General features: G+C 38.0%; 1 protein-coding gene across 1 annotated transcript; it reads right to left on the reverse strand.

The window, feature by feature from the left end:
• Positions 1–11,064: 11,064 nt before the first annotated feature.
• On the reverse strand, positions 11,065–20,939 carry LOC139479666 (phospholipid phosphatase 1-like). Its single transcript, XM_071262510.1, has 6 exons — positions 20,855–20,939; positions 15,390–15,541; positions 14,708–15,006; positions 12,609–12,666; positions 12,083–12,259; positions 11,065–11,801 (listed from the first exon to the last, which is right to left on the reverse strand). The coding sequence occupies exons 1-6, from the start codon at positions 20,925–20,927 to the stop codon at positions 11,610–11,612; spliced, it is 951 nt and encodes a 316-aa protein (XP_071118611.1). The 5' UTR covers positions 20,928–20,939; the 3' UTR covers positions 11,065–11,609.
• Positions 20,940–21,173: the final 234 nt, after the last annotated feature.

Below are 21,173 nucleotides of genomic sequence, written 5' to 3' on the forward strand. Positions count from 1 at the left end.
TGTTATTTGAAAAGATATCCAAATGCAATGTTGATAAATATTTTATGGTTAATTATTATATATTATGAAATGATTTAACAGATTGTTTCTAGTGCTTAGAAAAAAGTTTATTCTGAAAATCACCAAGATGCATTCCTGTTTGTTCAATTATTGTTTTTCATGTATACTTTCCATGTAGTCAATAAACTGATCTGAACTTGGCACCCTACCATGGAGCCTAGGCCTGTACCATGTACTGCTGCTAAACAGCTTCAGATTAATATGCATGAACATCACACTGTGGAACACTAGCGCTATACATGCAACAAGAATGGTGGCGTGTGAGGTGGTATGCATGTAGTTTATGCTGTGTGTGTATTCATCAGTGTGCCATGTCCACACATGCACTGTAGTTGTTCATGTCACAGATTTGTTTGTCCCTCAGAAATCATTTCTGGAAGTAATAGAAATGTCAGACCCTAAACCAGGTCGACGTTCCACCCATGGTGTTGTTACTAAATGCACAGGTTACCAGATTTTCGTTTATTAAATTTTCTGGTTTAACTTGAAAGATGTAGCAGCCCCATCTCCACCTCGACCTGAATACTCCGAATCCTTCCCACCAGAAACATGTATGTATCATGTTCCCCTCAGGTGACAGCCGACCTCGACAATATCTCGCAACAAATTCCAATAATAAAAACATAAGTTATCTTGTACACGAGCCTACTTCACGTTGAGTGATCTTCATTTTTGTATTTGTCAATCCAACATTTTCTTAAATTCAAACCACATTACGACCTCGACCTTATTTGAAGGTCACCCAAAATTTCATACAAGATAGAGACATAAAAAGATCATTTAGCTGTTTTGTCAAAATTCCAATAAAAAAACTCAAGTTACTGTGTACACAAACTTACGTCTCCATACCATACTGACAGTATTTTCTGAATGAAACTATTTGCAAGTCAGTTCATTAATGAATTAGGGGGCACGGGTGGCCCAGTCGTCTGAGGTGCCGCAATTCGCTGTGCAGAGTTGCGTCCCTTAGGCACGCCAGAAACCTATGATTGTGGGTTCAAATCCCGGTTCGCCTCGATTATGTTTCTAGGTTTGTCAGCACCATACCCGTGCTCGTGGGTTTCACCGAAGTGGTAAACATCCGAGACCTGCATCACTTCGGGCTTTCCTCCCACATTAAGCTGACACGCCGTGATATAACTGGAATACTGTTAAAAGCGGCGTTAAACCAAACTCACTCACTCATTAATGAATGAACTTCTAAATGATGTGGCTGCTTAAATGATTCCTTGTCTCTGCTGTTTGGTCAGACCAATTTATTTTCCCATTTTTCCAAAACGCAATAACTGTTGCAAAAGTAAAAACTATTGATCAAAAATGATGTTTGGTTAAAAACATGCTTTCATTAAACATGTCTGTGTTCAATCAAGCTGACACTACTTTGTTTAATGGATCTCCATGTAACATGTAAATCCTATCATCATGTTATGATCAGTTGAGACATCTGGGTTAGATCTAATTGATGCTTTTTTCAATAAAAGTTAATTGGTGTTGGTTATGGTTAAGCTGAATCCAGGAATAATACATCAACAGGAGCCTCTCAAATCCCTTTCTGTCTAGTTTATCAGAATCAGGCCTTAAAAGGTTTTGTGGAAGCTCAGTGTTATTTTACCTTTCTGCCGCTTAATTACTGCTGTCAATAGCTGCATAAAGCTGCGGGTGAAGTGTTAATCAATACTTGAGTCTCTGGTGGCTTACGTCCTTGTATCACGGCATGGCTGTACAGCCTGGTTACTGGCGCTGTAGACGTTCTGTGACACAAGCTGTATTTCATCATCATGGGGAAGGATTCAAGATATAATTTACTAAACTAACCCTGAGGGGAACAGAACAACGGAAACCTGTTGCTTGGCCAAAGATCAAGTTGAGTTCAACTTTGATTGTCATCATATGGCTTATTGCTCTGGGGTAGAATAGGTCTTCAGCATCCCGTGCTTGCTGTAAAAGGTTACTATGCTTGTCGTGGCAACTAACAAGGCTTGCTGACTTGGTTGATACATGTCACCGATCTCAATTGTGTGTGATGTCAATCACTGGATTGTCTGGTCCAAACTCAGTTATTTACAGACTGCCTTCATATAGCTGGAGTATTGCTGAGTGCGGCATTAAACAAGAAACAAACAATGGTTGGCTGGCTCGTTATTACAGTCTACCATGACGTAAGCATTCCCTCACTCACTCAGTAGCAAACGATGATACTGCTACCACTAGCATAATTGCCATTCCCTTACACAGGTGAGGTGAAATGGGGTTTCACATCACATTCAAAATTATTGCACTTATAGAGATATAAGTGAGAGTGGGTGTATGTGTGGCTGTTTTTACTAGCCTGTACTAATGCCAGTTTTATAGTGATACCCACTGAGATACCATGCCACAGTTTATCATGGATACTCCTCTCAGACACAGTGTACAGACTCCGATCCGACCAGCCCTCGTCTTATCTCCTTAATGCTGAGTGCCAGGCACGGTAACAAAAAGTATCATCTCTTAATGTCTTTTGATATGATGCAGTAGGGGTCAAAACCACTGACCTTCCACTCTCCAGGCAGATACTCTGTCCACAACACCTTGGAAGTGGTTCTTTGCCAAAATTACTTTGCGTAAGGGAGACCAGGTATGTCTGAGCATAATATAAGTTGTAGCAGGTTCACGACGGGTACATGGGATTTTATGTGTCCTGCATTAGGTTTTATACCACAAGCATATATAAAAGATAGGCACTAGAGGCACTAGGGGCACCTTGTCATCAGAAAAAATATCATAAAATGTGAAATTAATACAGAAAAAAATAATAAAATGTGAAATTAATACACACAAAAGGCTCCTTCTCTAGAGAGAAAAAAAAATATGGCACCAATTGTTGAACTCTGCTTGTGAAAGCTTAACTTAGATAAGCAAACTTCAGTAGTTTCTTAGAAAACATGTCCCCACTGCAGAAACTATGCACTTTGCAAAATAACATTGATCAAGGGCTATAACGGTGTATGCTCAAAATCTAAAAACATGTTGCAAGGGAAGTAACATCGAGAAAAAATCATTTACGGGACCAATTCTCAAACTCAATCTTGACAAACATCTCAGATAAGCTTAACTAAAAAAAATAATTTACAGTTCCAATTTTTTAACTCATTTATGATCATGACTAATAGCAGTGTGTAAAACCTTTTTTCTCAAACTTTGAGAAAATCTGTTCCCTTTGAGAAGCAGACGATGGACGGATGGACAGACAGACAAATTCCGTTTCTATATCCTCAGTCCCACTTCAAGGGGTGGGATAAAAATAGACTTAGAATACCAGTAATTCCAGACAAAACATAACTTACTGTTCTACAATATCAATCAGAGATTTATTGTCATCATTATGAGATAACAAATAAACATGATATATAAAATAAATAAATGACATTTCACGCAATCAAAGTGCATGGTTTGACACAAAAACCTGTCTGTACCCAATAGTGAATAGCAATAACCACTGATAACAATTGCACTGATGATTAGTTGTTAACTGTACAACAAAAAGTTGTTTGAGAAAATGAAGGCATGTAGCTCACCTTCAAAAAATATTTTGTTACATTGTGTCTCGGTAAAATGTTAATATGTTTTATGATTTCCCAATATTGATTTCCGTTATTCATAACATTTTCCTTCTACTTGAAACACATGCAAGTGTGAGTAAGTGGGTTTAACGCCGCTTTAACAGTATTCACGTTACGTCATGGCGTGTCAGCTTAATGTGGGAGGAAGTGATGCAGGTCTCAGACGTTTACCACTTCGGTGAAACCCATGAGCAAGGGTATGGTGCTGACAAACCTAGAAACATAATCTGGTGAACCGGGATTCGAACCCACAATTATAGGTTTCTGGTGTGTCCAAGGGACGCAACTCTTCACAGCAAATTGCGGCACCTTTGACGACTGGGCCATCTGTGTCCCCATGCAAGTAAGAAGCCATATTGATTAATTTTAAAAATGGAGGCCATGGCAGCCATCTTGAAGTTTCAGCTTCATGTTTACAGTCAATGCACTGCCATGAGATTAGTGGAAAAACAACCACTGTGTAGCTCTAACCAATATCTACAGCTTCACGGAAGGATAAATCACAAAACTATATTTCTTGATATCCAGCATCAGGAATCAGTTGTATCAATTCAACTATCAAGCTGATAGAGAGAGAAATAATTATTCCAGTACAGCACTAGTTGCATGAAAGCAGATGCCCAGAAAAACGGGAAGTTATTAAAACAAAGTTGTCAATATACCATGACAGACGCTCACTTAGACCTTGGATCCTGGTGAGCTAAAACATGAAAACAAACTGAATTGTAACAACTATCATCCTTCAAACTTAAAAACATACAAGTCTTTGAATGGCATTTAGAAGTGATACACATAAGGCAGAGAATTTATGGATGTCAACTTCTTTATTATGAGGCACACAACATTTTGGAGTATATGCTTACTCCTTCATCAGGTGAAACATGTTCCTCATAATTAGGAAGTTGACATCCGTGAATTCTCTTCCTTACAAACATACATTTTGTATACAGAAAGAATACATCTGACATATATTCTGTAAACAGGAAAAAAGTGTATCGGCGATTTATCCAATTGTGAATGACTTCATTTTACAGTTCTTAATAGCAGAGACCATATATCTATTATATGGTCTCTGTTAATAGTTAATCAAGCATGTTATTATGAAAGATAACAGGCAGCAGCCTTCACTCTCTACACATGCTAGACACCAGCCAAGCCACATGTGTAAATAAGGGAGACTATTGCGTAGTTATAAATCGGTTAAGCATTGAGGAGATTTTCTTTAGACATTATTCTTTTTATAGAGCATGTCTATATGTAAATATATGATACATGGTCATCAGAGTGTCAAACGAACATGTTCTGGTATCATCAATATTGTGAATAGATCATGGCACCCAGACTTCTCAGGCAAACAGACAGCTTTCACAATACAAAACCTTGTAACCTGTACTTACCTGTAGGTAGCATCTAGTTGGGATACCAGCTTGCGTAATGCAACACAACTCATTTCAATTGAACTGCAAATACTCGTCTAGTATCAAGGAAAGGTATGCATTGTAAGCTCCTAGGCTTAGAAGAGCCAGTTTACAAATTAAATCTGGCCTTCCAGTTCAAGTATCTCCAACATGGTAAATGTTGAAAGACTGCACAGGTACACCACTCCGTGGGAAATAAACCCAGCATAAATAGCACAACATATCAATATCAATCATGATGCAAGGCACTAAAAAACAGCAACATACCTCTACCAATAAAAGCTAAAAAATACATGAAAACATTTGTTGTGACACTTTGTACAGATGATGTTATGCATTAATTACAAGCATATTGATTCAATGTGTTATGTGAATAGGTCATCACACTCATCACTTACGATGAACATGTACCGTATGTCTACTATAATGCATAAGCTACCAAGAAATTCCAAGAAATGCCCAGACATGCCTTAGCTTACCGTTTTGTCATTTGTATGAACACAGATTCGCTGAATTACTTTTAAAATAAATGGGGAAGAAAGTATCAAAATTAACACAATTTATACTGTTTGGGTTATTCTTTCAGTTATATCCAGGGGTCTCTGCTTTATGTGCGGGAGTAAAGCCCAAACTGGTGCAGGTCCTAGTCACACTCCACCGCAGTGGTGACTTAGCATAACACCATCGCCACCGGCTAATTTGCATATCACATGACCAGGCTTCACTTGTTTGTAAACAAACACGCTTTTCCCGAATTCAGAACAGACTGGCCTAATGCAAGCCTTTTGGGGCGATTTACATACTGTTTTGCATAATTATATAGATACGAATGTGCAACTGCAACAGTGACAATATATACTTCTCCATCAAACTGACCAAATTGTAAGCTCTCCGTAGGGCTTCGATGACAGCACATGGTGCCGTACTTTCAGTAGTATACTCAATAGTGAGTTGGGTTTAACACCGCTTTTAACAGTATCCCAGTTATATCACAGCCTATCAGTTTAATGTGGGAGGAAAGCCCGAAGTGATGCAGGTCTTGGACGTTTACCACTTCGGTGAAACCCATGAGTACGAGTATGACGCTGACAAACCTAGAAATGTCATCGGGGTGAACTGGGATTCGAACCCACAATCTGCTGTGCCCAAGGGATGCAACTCTGCACGGTGCCTAAGACGACTTGGCCACCCGTGGCCCCTAATCAATATAAACAAAGTATAACTACGCAAATGGAAATAGGTTAACCATTCTATGACATGTTTATCTTGATGTTTAAGCTTGTAAAAAATATAACAGATGGAAAACATATGCAATATCTTGAATGGACTGTGCAAGATGAGGTACTCTGCTGGCCGCATGGAACTCTGGGAAGGAGAGGGGTCTTAGAATGATGCTGACAAAACCAAGCATCAAAATGATGAAGTTTGGAAACAAGGCTTGAAAAGAACAAGCAAGGGATGCACTCTGCACACTGTGGCAAAGCTAGATGTCAACTGTCACAATGGCGTCACAATGTTTGGGCTAACATGAAACATTTAACTCTGTTCTATTCCATTCTTTTTGTTATAGGTTCTAGGGCCCCCTTCAGTGCATCAAATGATGCATGGACACAAATTCAGGCTCATGAAAATAACATCCAGCCACAGAAGTTGAAATTTCTTAAGTGGCAGACAGATCTCTTGGAGACAAGTTATCAGTATAGCAGAGTAAACACACCTTAAACAAAGAAAAGAGAATTACTCATTCATGTGAAGAATACAGCTTCGTCACTATCCCCCTCCATGGGGCACATTAGAATTTTGTTGTTCATATAGTAGTGAATATTGTTATATGTCAGTGTAATTTATTGATAAAATCTGATTGTAACTGTATTGCATTATTGCTGTTGAGATTCAGTAGCAGTTCACTGCATTGTATTTGGACAATGATCAGTTGTCATGAATGTAGTACTATTTAATGTAAGCAGTGGTGAGGAAGTTATTGTAATTAGATGCTCGAACTATCGGTAAACTTCCGGAATAGCATGGATGGATGTCAAGCGTTATAGAAACATGTGGAATATTGTGTAATGTTTTAGTGTCACTGGACTGGTCAAGTACTGTGTGGAAAGTGCTGGAAGCCATCTTCCTGAGGCAAGAGAGTTAACTGACTTTAAAAGTCCAGTTTCAGCCCTTGCCGAAATAGGCTGGACTTCCTGGGCTCGATCGTAGCACCACCAGTGGTTATTCCGAGTTATGTCCCTTCTATTTCTCTCCTATGGAGCAATCAGATTTCACATCTCGTATCACTTCCATTTGCTTCAAACAAAATGGCTACGCTCAGTCAAGACGATCTGATCGATAAAACGTGTCTATCACCACGAAGTGCATCAAATTATGTGAGCACAGTGATTAAAAAACATGAAAAGATTTGGAAATATACGTTGACGAGTTGGCAGTGCACATGCTTTGCAAATCCTGCAATTGACCGAAATCTGCATTAGTTTACGAACCGGATTTCGATTTCGTTGCACGATTTTCATTGGACTATGCATGGACTTGTTAGTCCAGCCAAAATGTAATTACATAATACCAGCCTAGTTCGGCAAGGGTGGAAACTTGACTTGCATAGTCTTGCTTTGGGAAGATGGCTGGAAGCTAGTTGAATTATACAAGTGGAGCATGCCTGTCGCATCTCATATTTCATCTGACATTACATCAAGACCAGTTTTCACCCTTGTTTTCAACCCAGGCCTATCTCTGGAAGCCTGTCCACTGATGCAACAAGGTGGTTATTATTCTTGTCACTGTTTTCTACTGCGCTCATATTTTATCCTGTCATTGAATATTGTACTTCCACTCTATTGTGTACTGCCATTGTAATTGCTGTGCAGTAATTTGTATTAATTTGTAAACCTAGTTAATTTCATACAATTGTTTATTGTATACCATTTGTTGGTTGTGCGTTGGTTTCACACTAAATTCTTTTACGTTTCAATTTTGGAATCGACACAAAACAAAATAAACTATAAAAAAAAGAGTCCTTATAAAGCCTTAAGAAGAGATAGGCACTTGGACAGGTTTGTGTCATCAGAAAAAATGAATAAATGTGAAATTAATACACACAAAGGCCCCTTCTCTGAAAAAAATAACTCTTGATGAGCATCTCTTAGACAAGCTAACTTCAACAGTTTCTGAGAAAACTTTTCCCCATTGCAGATACTATGCACCAAGTAAAATAACATGGATCAAGGGTTGTAACTCTGTGAAAAATCTAAGGGGCCAATTTTCGAACTCAGTCTTGACAAGTATATTTAAATAAGCAAGTAACTGCAGAAGTTTCGGACAAAAACTTGTTCCCATTTCACGCAGTAAGTTGAAAAGCACAGGACAAGGCCCATAACTCTGTAAAAAATTAATTTACTACACCACTTTTTGAAAATTTGTCTTGAGAAGGGAAGGAAAGACGGATTATACCACCGCACCACTTTGTGGTGGGGAATATTGACATAAACCCCATGTCAGAATTAAATAAGCAGGTGATGGCAACCTTTAATTCTGTACAAAGCTCTGTGAAACACGCTGAAATCCATGTGTTAATCTACCGGTAGTAGAAATCTGTCCTCAAATAAATTGCTTTTGTGAATTTCAATTTAAAACTGTGCAACTGTTTCAACAACATAATATAAATGTAATAGATCCCAAACACGATGTTATCTGGTGATGATACCACAGCTTGTGGTCATGCATCTTCACCCAGCTGTCTCCAGCTGGTGCTCTACAACCACCAGAGGCGGAGTATACAGCACATGTAGGCTCAGGACTCATTTTTATTCACAAATGCTTAATCAAACTTTATAATCTAAACCAAGGCGATTATAAATTATTTATAAGATTTCTATCTCAACTATCATCATCTAGTTGTCTGCAAGCACCTGCAGATGAAGAAAATTGCTCCCTCCTTACATTAATGAAACACTGGGATGAATTAATTAATTCATTGTGGCCTTACCTTCATTACAGTGTTTCAGATTCACACAAGGCACAATAGGGTTTCACATGATTTTTCTTTCACACACACACACAAAAATAAAAATACTTGCAATGACATTTTCAGTGCATAATGATCAAAATGTTTACTACCCGTTACATTTACAGTACTGATTGCCCGTTATTACTATGTCCATTTTAAAATCAATTCAAAACATCCAAAGATCATATTGTGAAAGTGAACGAACAGCGAAAGAAAGCCAATATTCCAGCTATATGTAGGCAGTCTGAAATAATAGCATCTGTACCAACTGATCCAGTAATTGACATCCTGAGCATCAAACTACGCTATTTGGATATCATGACATTCATAAACCAAGTCAGAGCCTGACCACTTGATTCCATTTATCACTATACACAGCAAAATCTGGTAATTCCTTCAACACAGACTGGAAATGGGCTGCGGGCTGTGGAACATATGGCCACAGATGGTTAGTGCATACTGACAATTATGGCTTGACAAAACAACTCAATATGACCAAAACCATCATTATATACAGGGTTGCAAGATTCCATGTCTTGTCTACTTGGAATTACCCAGTCGTGTCTTGTGTGAAACTGAGAACATGGCTGTTTTGTTTGTTTCTTAAAGCCCCACTCAGCAATATTCCACCTGTATGACATCCTGTAAATACTGGTAATCCAGTCGGGACCAGTGATTGATGTTATGAGCAACGACCCACACCATATCATGTATGATAAATGCAGCCATCCAAATCACTGAGTCTGGCAGCCTGATCTATTTATTCACCACTTACAACAAGCATAGGTTGTTGGGGACCAATCCTAACCCTGGAACCCATGGGAGACATGATAATATTATTTGGTAGTCAGTTACTGCTAGATTGCTCTAAATTATAAAACGTCGATAAGTAGACAATTTTAACAGATTAAGTTTCCAGTATCTTACTGACCTGTTTTAAATTTCATTACTGCTGAAATGTGCTTAGACCTGTTTCATTTCACAATTCATGTTCACTTATATTATTATTTGAAGACTGATTACTAATTGGTAAACAATGACTTACATTCTTACATTAAAACAGACCAATAGTAAGTGATGTATAAAGATGTTTTTTACTCAAAATGTTGCAACAACACAATAATCAAAAAAGAAGAAAATAAAAATGCTTAATTTAGACATCTTTCCTGGTATTTTTGTCTATTCTTACCGAGATGTTTCAACTAAGTTCAAATCAACCTTTTTCTTATGCATAATCGCCAAGTAACCTGAAGGATATACACTTATGAGTAATGTAAAATATTAATTTGGCCATGCACATTCACTTGAGACATACCCATATCAACACCTTATGTGCACCCAAACAAACAACAAAAACTTTGCCAAAATTCAACATATTTTAAATATATTTTTTTACAATTGTTAACTCGTTTTTTGGTCATGTCATCCTATAACAAGATTAATTGTCTATAACAGTATGTAATATGCTTTAATTATTTTCTATAAAAATAATACTTGAAGAGAATTATTTTTGCATGTTGTGGTCCACTGACAGGCAGACACGCATACAAGTGACGCTATGTGATGGAGTCATTTGTATGCTTTATGAGGGACCTGTCTCACATATGAATTACGTCCTCTACCGCCTAGACTTCCATTGTTGCATCTCTGAGGTGCTATTTGAACAAACGGTTTTGGGGGTTTTATTGGTCAATACACGGAGGAAAATATGATGAATAGCTAACTGATACCCCACTCTGGGTGAGTATACGTTTATTTACTTTTTCCAGTGAATGTGATATTTACAAATCACAGTTGATAAAAGTAACAAATAGAGAATATTCGTCCAAAAATATTCTCTAAATCCTTCTTTCTCCAGCCTAGTAATATCAGTAGGTTAAGAGCTCGTACCCCAGGTTTACATGACTCATGATTTTGATTTAAAATCACGTCTGGAATTGTAAGAAATCCTTCACATAAACATCACAACATCACAACATGTCAACATGAAAACAGTTGACATGCATTCACTTGTAAATGAATAGCAAAACTGTATCAGCTAATAGACCTTCAGTTAAAACAAAGGAAACCATGGCAACAGGAAAGTGGTGTATATAATATAAAGTGTTCACCGGAAACAAGACTTGTACGCATGTTACCATCACTGTACATTTGACCGAGCTGTGGGACACACATTCTGTGGCCTGGCCTCAGACAAATATTCAAATATGCTGCCTATCACAATATTCCATGAATACAGTAATACACTTGAATCTAAAGTGACAAATAATATCAAGTACATTCAATATACAACCGTAGTCACTTAGTTTCAAACCCTGCAAGATGAAATGCTAATATCGAATACTGCTATTTCTACTTTCATGATATGCTACAACAATCCTATCTCTCACAACACATAAGCTCAGGCACATTTCACAGGTTTGCATGATGGCGTATAACTGACTCCACAAGACACAGAAACTGGCAAGGATTATCACAACCATGTTGCATGACCCACATGTTCCAGCCATGACATCCTCACTTGCCACGGCTCACATGACTAATGACATGCGTCAGCTCCTCGTTCATTTCTGCTGTGTCATCACTAGGGCCCGAGGAGGAAGTCTCCTGGCGGCCATTTTGATGGTAGAGAGGGAATTTCTCATGGCGACTTCTGTAAAATCTCATCACAGATCTTCGCTCCAAGCGGAAACTGCTCAGAAATGTTATCTGAAAAACAGTGGTTGATAGCATTAGCTGTGATCTATGCCTTCAGTATTCAAGTTTACACAATTAATCCTATAATAATAGTAAAGAAAAGTGTTACAATTAACATAAGAATTCAACACATAATGACAACATTCCAGGAAATCCAGCGGGTGAGGTGAAATGGGGTTTAATGTCGCAGGAGCTTATTTGGAACACTGTATTGGAGACTTACTCAAACACGTGATAGCCATGGGATGATATAAAATAATACATACATACAGAAAATTGTCTATCTCTCTTACCACGAGGCAGCTAATAAGGGTGCCAAGAATGGCACCAGCTAGCACATCGCTCCAGTGATGCTTGTAGTCTGAGATTCGTGACAAACACGTGAAGAAAGCAAGACCAAAGGCAACGAGCTGCATAACTGGGCGGATCAGGTTAGTTCTGGCCGTAGTCAGTCGAGCCTGGAGATATGCCTGCAGTAGTAGAGAGGAGTGTTACGTAATTGCTGCATCACATAAACCCATCAGTATTGTTATCCTTGTTTACTTTCATCAAATGTAATGTCAGTCATCAATATAGTTCTTATACAAATGTTACAGGATGTAAATTAGCTGTGTCCTCAATGTCTGTTACATCAGCATTAGGCTCAGACAAATCAGCAGTCCAAGCAAGTGTAATTAAATTTGAATTTGTCTGCAGACTAAGCCTCCATAACGTACATCCACATCAAAGATAATGATTACCACAATGACACGGACAGTGTCTCAGACATGGAACTAATACCAAAGCCTACACTTCTTCAGGATATTCCAAAGTCCTTACCATAAGGAAGATCATGCAGTAGACAGCGATGGAGGCATGGCCCGAGGGGAAGGACAGTCTGGCAACATAAAAGGTTTTCAGTGAAGACAACAGCTAGGTACAGAAGCTCACCTTCACTGGTTCACTAGGTGCTTCACAGTTTGTTTGTTTGTTTGTTTTGTTGGATTGTTGTTTAACGCCGCACTCAGCAATATTCCAGCTATATGATGGCGGTCTGTAAATAATCGAGCCTGGACCAGACAATCCAGTGATTGACATCATGAGCATCGATCCACGCAATTGGGATACGATGACATGCGTCAAACAAGTCACAGAGCCTGACCACCCGATCCTGTTAGTCGCCTTTTACGACAAGCATAGTCGCCTTTTACGGCAAGCATGGGTTTCTGAAGACCTATTCTACCCCGTATCTAGGTGTTTCACAGACTTTGTGCTATTGTATATTGTTAAAACCGCAGTACACATTTTAATATTGGTTATTGATAGTCAGCTATATTCGAAACTATTTTCTCGTGAAATCCCGATGACGTTAAAACATACTACACTGCCATGGTATCTCCAAAACGGAAATATATTTGTACCAGCATGATCAGGGGGATTCATTTCATAGCTTATTTGACTATGAAGTAAAATGCAGTAGTTTGGAAGAGTGTTTCATGTGTTGTATGCCAGTGTATCTTCTTGTTGAACAATGATTGTAGCTGTGGTATATTGTTTCTATTTAGATACGGTAGATGCTCATTGCACTGTGTTTGGACAGTGATCAGTTGTCAGGTAGTTACTATATTTAGTTGATACATGGTGTGTAAACTTCCAGTCTGGTATACTGCGGACAGCTATAGTATGTTATGGAAACTTCTTTAATGTTCTAGTGCCGATGGTCATATATCACCGACTTTTGCTATCACTACTGTATTTGTGTATTTGATACTGACCACTGCCATCATATTATATGTTGCCATTGAATATTGTACTACCTATTGTACTACTCTTTGTGCGCATGTTCTTCACATAAATATACAACAAGTTCACTTTTCTACAGTATCTCAAGGATTATCCTTGAATTTTGTTCCTATGAGAGAAAATCCCACTGGTCTAAAAGCAATGAGATTTTTTTGCATGTGATGAGATTTTGCAAATTTTCAGAGACATGTGGTCTTCCCAGAGTTGAAATTGTATTTGATATTCGGTATTTGTGACACCAATTATGTTGCAATTAACGTTACTAGATTATATAGATACATCCTCCTATATTTTCAAACATTGATTATTCCACTGTGAATATTTAAAAATATTAGCATTAGTGTCAACAAAAAAATGCATAAATATTTATATTTCTGTTCATTGTCTACATTAGGAGAAAATACATTAATATTTATGTATTTCAGTTCATTGTTGACTTTAGAAGGAATTATTTGCGAGAACAATTATAGCTAAGGCATGTTTACCACCATCAGCTGTTTATTTTATTGGCATGCGGGGGAACAAACAATTTCTAGGTCTTCCACAATGTGTGTTGAGTTCGTAATTTAATATATTCAAAGCGATGACATGAAATAGCGACAGTCGTAAATAGTGTTACAGTATGTTGGCAAAAAATATATAATTTACATTCCAGTGCTTTTGGCAATTTTGGTGTCTTTTTTCTGTCTGTTGTGTGTACTTTATCAAAGACCGGGTGTCTAATCAAATGAAACCTTATCAATATGGACTTTTTTAATAACTTAGAAGTGACAGTTCATTGTACAATGATTTTTGCTCCAGGTTCACACTTTTAATTTAATTAGCAACAATTAAGTCATTTTTTTCTACAGAAGGCGTCATGATTGCTATGTGCAGCAGCCAGAAAATGTTTACAAGTAACTGGAAGTTGAAAAGATTGTTGACATTCATGATGCTTATGAGTTACATTTGAATGATTAAGACACAGGTTTCAATAAATACTGAGAAATCTAGATGTAAACATATCGTTGTTGTTTGGCGGCTGGAAATAGTTCAAAATTTGTAATTCATGCACATTGGCCATTCTTGCAAGAGGGTACGTTCATGAAAAACAGTGTGAAACTTTAGGTGTTCAAATGATTATTCCACCAACATACCTCATATCTCGAAGACGATAAGAATTTGTTCCTTTACATGTGAAGTCCATGATATAGCCACTGTTACAGTCTATGTTGGCCATGTCCGGGTTGCACACTGCAAAGAAATGTGGGCGGAGTCTCCCGATACTGAACTTGCCGATTTCTGTCAGAAGTTGAGTGACAGCTGACCCAAATATGAACACGATGATAATTTTGTAACATTTTTCAAAGTAACTTTTCGTGTGCTCATTTGGGTCTGTGGAAACGATCCCAAAACAGGAGGTTTTCTTCTCATGAAGGGCTTCAATGACCAAAATCTGGAGAAAAAATAAAATTTGGGCAAGAATTTTCAAGAAACATGAAATGCATTTTATCAATATGTCAAGTATCAAAATGATGCTAGCCCTCCCAAGGGATTTTTAAATAATTAAGTCTTGGCCAGGCAAACTAATGGTTGACACCATGAGCAACCGTCCACACATTTGAGAAAAGATAACACCAACATGATAACACTATCAGCCAGGTCACATGTTTTAATGTGACCACCCAATCCTCGTTAGTCGGCTCTTATGGCAAGCACTGGGAATTGGGAACCTATTCTGTTCCAGCATCCCATTAGAAGGAATTACAATGTAATTAACATGTTACATTTCATTGAGTACAATAATATTTATATAACGTTCCAGGTGTATCTACTTACACACAGAATGGGAAGTCCCAGGCCGACCACACCCAGCAGCCAAGTGGGGATGGTGTTCCCGAGGAAGGGGTGCTTGAGACTCTCGTCATTACAGAAGAACCCTCGGTGGTATGGGACACCAATCAAGGTGAACAGACCAATTGGGATCGCAACTGCCAACATTCAGAAGAAGAAATTTAAAAGCTAATGATTTTCCATCTGAGGAGCACCCGTCTGATAATGCGTGTCACAGTCACCAGCTGGAAAAGATTGGTGGCAATGTCAGTTCACGTTGACATTTTAACATCTTCCCAAACTAGGCTGGAATTTCTGGGCTCGATCGTAGCACCACTAGTGGCTATAATGAGTTATGTCCCTTCTATATCCCTACTCTTGACCAATCAGATGACACCTCTCGTATCACTTGCATTTGCTTCAAACAAAATGGCAGCACCCTGTCAAGACGATCTGATCAATAATCAAGATCTATATTGTAATAATGAAATTTTCGTTGTGTTCATTGAAATTCCTGCATCCTGATTAGCTGAATTGGTCACATGTTATTGCATTCATTTCCAAATAAATGTAACATATTTAGCCATGCCCACCAAGGCGCACTACTTTATTACTGCGTAATGTCGGGGAATCCCAATATTACAGTCGAGGGAATTCCCTTTCTGCTCAAGTGTATGGTTATGCGCAGGACATTTAGGGAAACTCACGCATATTCATTGTCCAAACAACCCTTTGAGACCGTAGGCCAAGAAAGGCATAAAACTGCAAACATGCAGGCCTGCTCGCCTGTTATTTTCCTGCTCACCTCGGTTCCACAACTTTAATGTCTTTGGGTTTCAATTCTAACTATCCAACTGCGTCTTCATGTTCTCAGGGAACTAATTTGAAACAGCCGCCTTCTCCCGGACATATTTGTTCTGGTTCGTGACAGTCTGACTGTTGCATTTCTTCTCGCCTATTGCCTTGATATACAGGTCCTATGAACATTGTTTTGATGTTATTCTCTGTTGATTGGCTACTGACTTTGTAGGCATGTCAAGTTATGTGCATAAACTAAACAGTCACCTGATTAATGTCACACCACCGTATGTATCCCTACACCTGGAATGTTTATAAATGTCGTCATTTTTGTCTGCTTTGATATACATAACTATTTTGGGTTAAACTATTGTAGATAAAACATGTTGAATATAATTATAAGCATTGACTGGATATATTTTTCGGTTTATTGAGGTATGAATTTAAAAACAACCGATGCACAAACTTTTGTAAGAATCTGCTATGCGTATTCATGCAGTTTGCACAATGGTTTTTCGATTCATACCTCAATGACCCAAAAAATACACAGTCAATCCTTAAATAAAATGGGTCTTACTTCGCAAAGTGCATGAAATCACGTGATGGCTTGATGAAAAACATGAAAAGATTTGGAATATATATGTTCGCGCTAATTTGACGGTACACATGCTTTGCAAATCCTTCAATCGACCGAAATCTGCAAGGCAGTTTACGAACAGGATGTCGATTTCACTACGTGATTTTGATTGGACTATGCATAAACTTGTTAGTCCAGCAAAAATATATAACTCCATAATTCCAGGCTTGTTCGGCAGGTATGGAAACTGGACTTTCATAGTCAGTTAACTCCCTTGCCTCAAGATGATTGGGTTTCAATGGAGTTTTAAGGAAAAGTAAGAAATTGTAAATCTTACAATAAATTGTATATTCACAATACTTATCTCACACTATGCATTTCTTCCATCTTTTTTTATTCTATGTGAAAATGTGTTTGAACAGCGTCACCATGCTTACCACCCAAACAAATGAAAAAAACAACAAAAAAACACTGCCTAGACAAAAACACTTGTGTGCAGGAGAATACACCATAACAGGTGATATGATCCCTATACATTAGTCGTACATAACAGCATGAATTCAGGTTTTCAAATATGACATCATTACATGAACGACCATGTAGTTATAAATAATAATTGATATAGTGGACGACATACAATCGATCCGGAAGGGGTCTCCAGGCAATCAATTGTACAAGACTGGACACGGCACTGTCTTCCATTGACAATAGAGTGTGCCTACTTGGCAAAAGTTTTTACCCTTCATCAAAGCTATCAAAGCCGCTCGGGGAATTGAAGCATGCTAAGACAAGGAGAGGATAGATTGACAATATCCACAATTAAAAAAAGGATCTTTGAATAAATAGCAGGCTGCACATGCATAAAGCAGAGGTTTCACCGTGGTAAACTTAACACTTTGATGGAACTATTGTCATACAAGAGCTACCTTCAGGCTAATTGTCTCCTTTTATCGAAAGTTTCACACACTGTTGACTTCCTTTTTATGTTAGTTCCACACTGACAAGGCAAAATAATGACATATTGTCATTTATGGAGTTAATATTGCTTCGTGCCATTTGTTTTTCTCTTGAAAATGTTTCATTATAAACTGTAAATTTCTCATTTAACTCGCCAAACATGACAGTTCATTTTGCAAAGTGCAATTTTTGTTACTTGACTAGCATGTATTCCTTTGCTTCCAACATAGGTATCGTAGCTTTCAAGAATTATTTTGTTTTAGGTGACTTTGTATATAATCATATCCAAATGTATGATATAGACTTTTAGTGACCTTTGTTTATATATTTGTGGATTTTGCAAACATGGAACTACTTTTTAAGTCGCAAATGCAAGGGGTGGTGAAAGGTCCCTGTATGTTAGGTAGGGAGAACGTATGCTTCATTTTTTACATTTGTAATGAAAAACCTTAATTTTACGGTAGACAACTACCCAAAAGAAGGATATTACATGTGTCTCATGAAACATCATGTTTCTCTCGTCTCGCGACAGGGAAAAGGAGATATTTTCACTTGTTGCGTACAACACATAAAACATCTTCTATGTATCGTTTTCCAAAACTGATATGACAGCCAAACATGTTTTAAAGGTCAGGTAATGGATTAGCCAGAATTCTTTTCTATCTGCCCATTCAATCACTGGAAGAAAGTCAGAATGTTAAACACTTCCTTAAGGCTTACTAAAATAGCTTCAAACAAACTTATTTAAGCTTCATTTCCTTATGCCTTGTCTTTCATCAATTTAAGCAGAAAGAATTTAAGCAGAAAGAAAAAATCTCAGGATAAAAAGTTTTCTGTGGCTTAATGTTTTTTTCCTAAACTCAGAAATATTCAAGCTATTGGATAGAGACCTGTAAATAATCAAGTCTAGACCAGACAAACCAGTGATTAATATTGTAAGTGACGATCTGTCATCGGGGTACGATAACATGTAATAGACCAAGTCATTGAGTCTGCCAACCCAAGGGTGGAGAATCTGTATACCTCCAATCTCATAGGCCCTGATCCCACCCATCTATTTGACATCTGTCTAGCTCCTCATAGACACAGAGGACATGAAACTGAGGATGAACATGATAAATAAAAAGTAAACGCAGCAGGGAATGGTGGAGAGCGAATGCAAAAGGGTTGTGTAGCTTCGTCTCAGGATGATGTAGTAACTACGCCGTACTGGACATGACGAAAGCAGATTTAGGCTGGAGATGGTGGAATCACGTAATCAACTAAGGTGACGCACATGGGATGAACGTATTCAGCTGTAATGATCAATACGAGCATTGATGCTGACATGCCTGATGTAAAGGGACAAAAATACACACTGACCCGGTATTACAGAGCACAACTAATTTATGAATTAGTTTAACTCATTTATACCAGGTCAGGGACTTGCATGAATTTGATTTACTTCCTAGGAATAAGGATAATATGTATAATTCATTGATATCCTTTTACAAAACAACAAATCATGTATTCATGGTAACAGCAGGCATTGAAGCCATATTTGCTTCAATGCTAATAATTTCTGGTAGTAGGTTCTTGTTAAGGATATGTGTCATAGCATATGAATAAGCTTTTTTCATTCTCATTTTCATTAAAATATAGTCTGAAAACAATATTGCGACCTTTCTGTTCTGCTTTTCTTTTATAAACTGAATAATACATTTACAAGGAAAAGTCTTTGTCCTTAAATTGCCAAACATTTGGGGGATGAACTACTTACAACCTAATGGTACATGTCTACAGACTATGAGTGAGTGAGTTGGGTTTAACACCGCTTTTAACAGTATTCCAGTTATATCACGGCGTGTCAGCTTAATGTGGGAGGAAAGCCCGAAGTAAAGCAGTGTCTCAGACGTTTACCATGTCGGTGAAATCCACGAGCACAGGCATGGTGCTGACAAACCTAGAAACATAATCAGGGCAAACCGGGATTCGAACCCACAATCACAGGTTTCTGGGGTGTCCAAGGGACACAACTTTGCACAGTGAATTGAGGCGCCTTAGACAACTTGGCCACCAGTGTCCCCTGTCTACAGACTATGAACAAACAAAGTTTGTCTACTTGGAAGTTGTTTGACTGGAGCCTTTGCAAAAAGTATTAAGATACATTAGTAACTGATGTGGTCATGCATACACTGAAGTTGACTGAAGCTTTATCTTTATTCAATTATATAAAAGTCGGAAAAAATGTGCGAATAGTCAGAAAGAAATGTGAACATAAGTGACTTGTTGGGTTCAAGTTTTGTCATTACACAATATATTACGTGAATACCCAAAGGTCCGGGCATGTTGGTACCCGGGGCCTCATCATACCACTGTTTTCTGTCAGTTACTGGACAAACAAAAAAGCTTTTCTTTCCAAACGTAGCAAGCGCTGGATACCACAATTTTCTGTCAGTTACTGAACTATTTATCTCTCTGCCCATGGTGCCAAGCTGGAAGGTGAGTGCATCACGGGGAACAAGATGTTTATGTTTTAAGAAAGGACCAAACAACAAAGATATTTCTCAATCATTATATTAACTTCCACTATACAATCACAGTGTTACCAGAAACCAACTAAAGGGTAATAAATCACAGGACCTCGTAATTATATTCTATACTTAACTTACATCATCCAAGGCAGGAGTTTGTTAGTATAGAATGTTAGTTACATCGTGAATCAATAAACTCTGTGATTTATTTTTGATTTAACTCATACAAAATTGTCGTTAATGCTTCAAACCTACCGCTTATTATACCATAAAGTTAACCTCTTATGAATTGTGTTTCAGAAATAGCAGGCTTTTTACACCTCAACCCTTTAGCATTATATTTCATCAGTTTGAACAATAAATATGGCAGATAAACTCCCAATTTCATGCAAAACGATCTCATCAAGCCTTATCTCTGCTGTTGACACAATGATGAACAGAGTGAAAGGCAAAAAAACAAACACTGTCAACACTCATTATATGATTGACAGCCGGGCAATATAAAGACTACATCAAAGCTGTCTGACAACATCACCAAGCCGTTGTTAATACAACGTCTGGCGCCTAGTAACACATAACTCTAATAACGTAGGCAGATATAGTCGTAATAACCTAAATCTACTTACCTAAAGCGATGCATACAATGTCTATGACAACTCGCACACAAAGTTTGCCTCTGCTTGGTCGTGAGTTCGCCATCCTCGCTTTCTTCGTGCGATCAGGGGCAGATTACTCTCAATTACTAACTTATGGGTGGGCGTGGTTGACAAGATGTTGACATTGAGCTGTCAGTGGTCTGACCGCCTACACTGTCGCCTGTAGTTTTGTGACGTCATCGTAGTTACAAACTTAGAATTTACTTATCAAACACAAGCACATCTCGTGATGTTTGTTCATTCAAACTGACTAATTGTATGTGTCATTATTATATTTACGAAAGTAGAT

The sequence above is a fragment of the Haliotis cracherodii genome, unplaced genomic scaffold (genome assembly GCF_022045235.1).
Source record: "Haliotis cracherodii isolate W230 unplaced genomic scaffold, xgHalCrac1.p SCAF_4, whole genome shotgun sequence".
NCBI lineage: Eukaryota > Metazoa > Mollusca > Gastropoda > Lepetellida > Haliotidae > Haliotis > Haliotis cracherodii.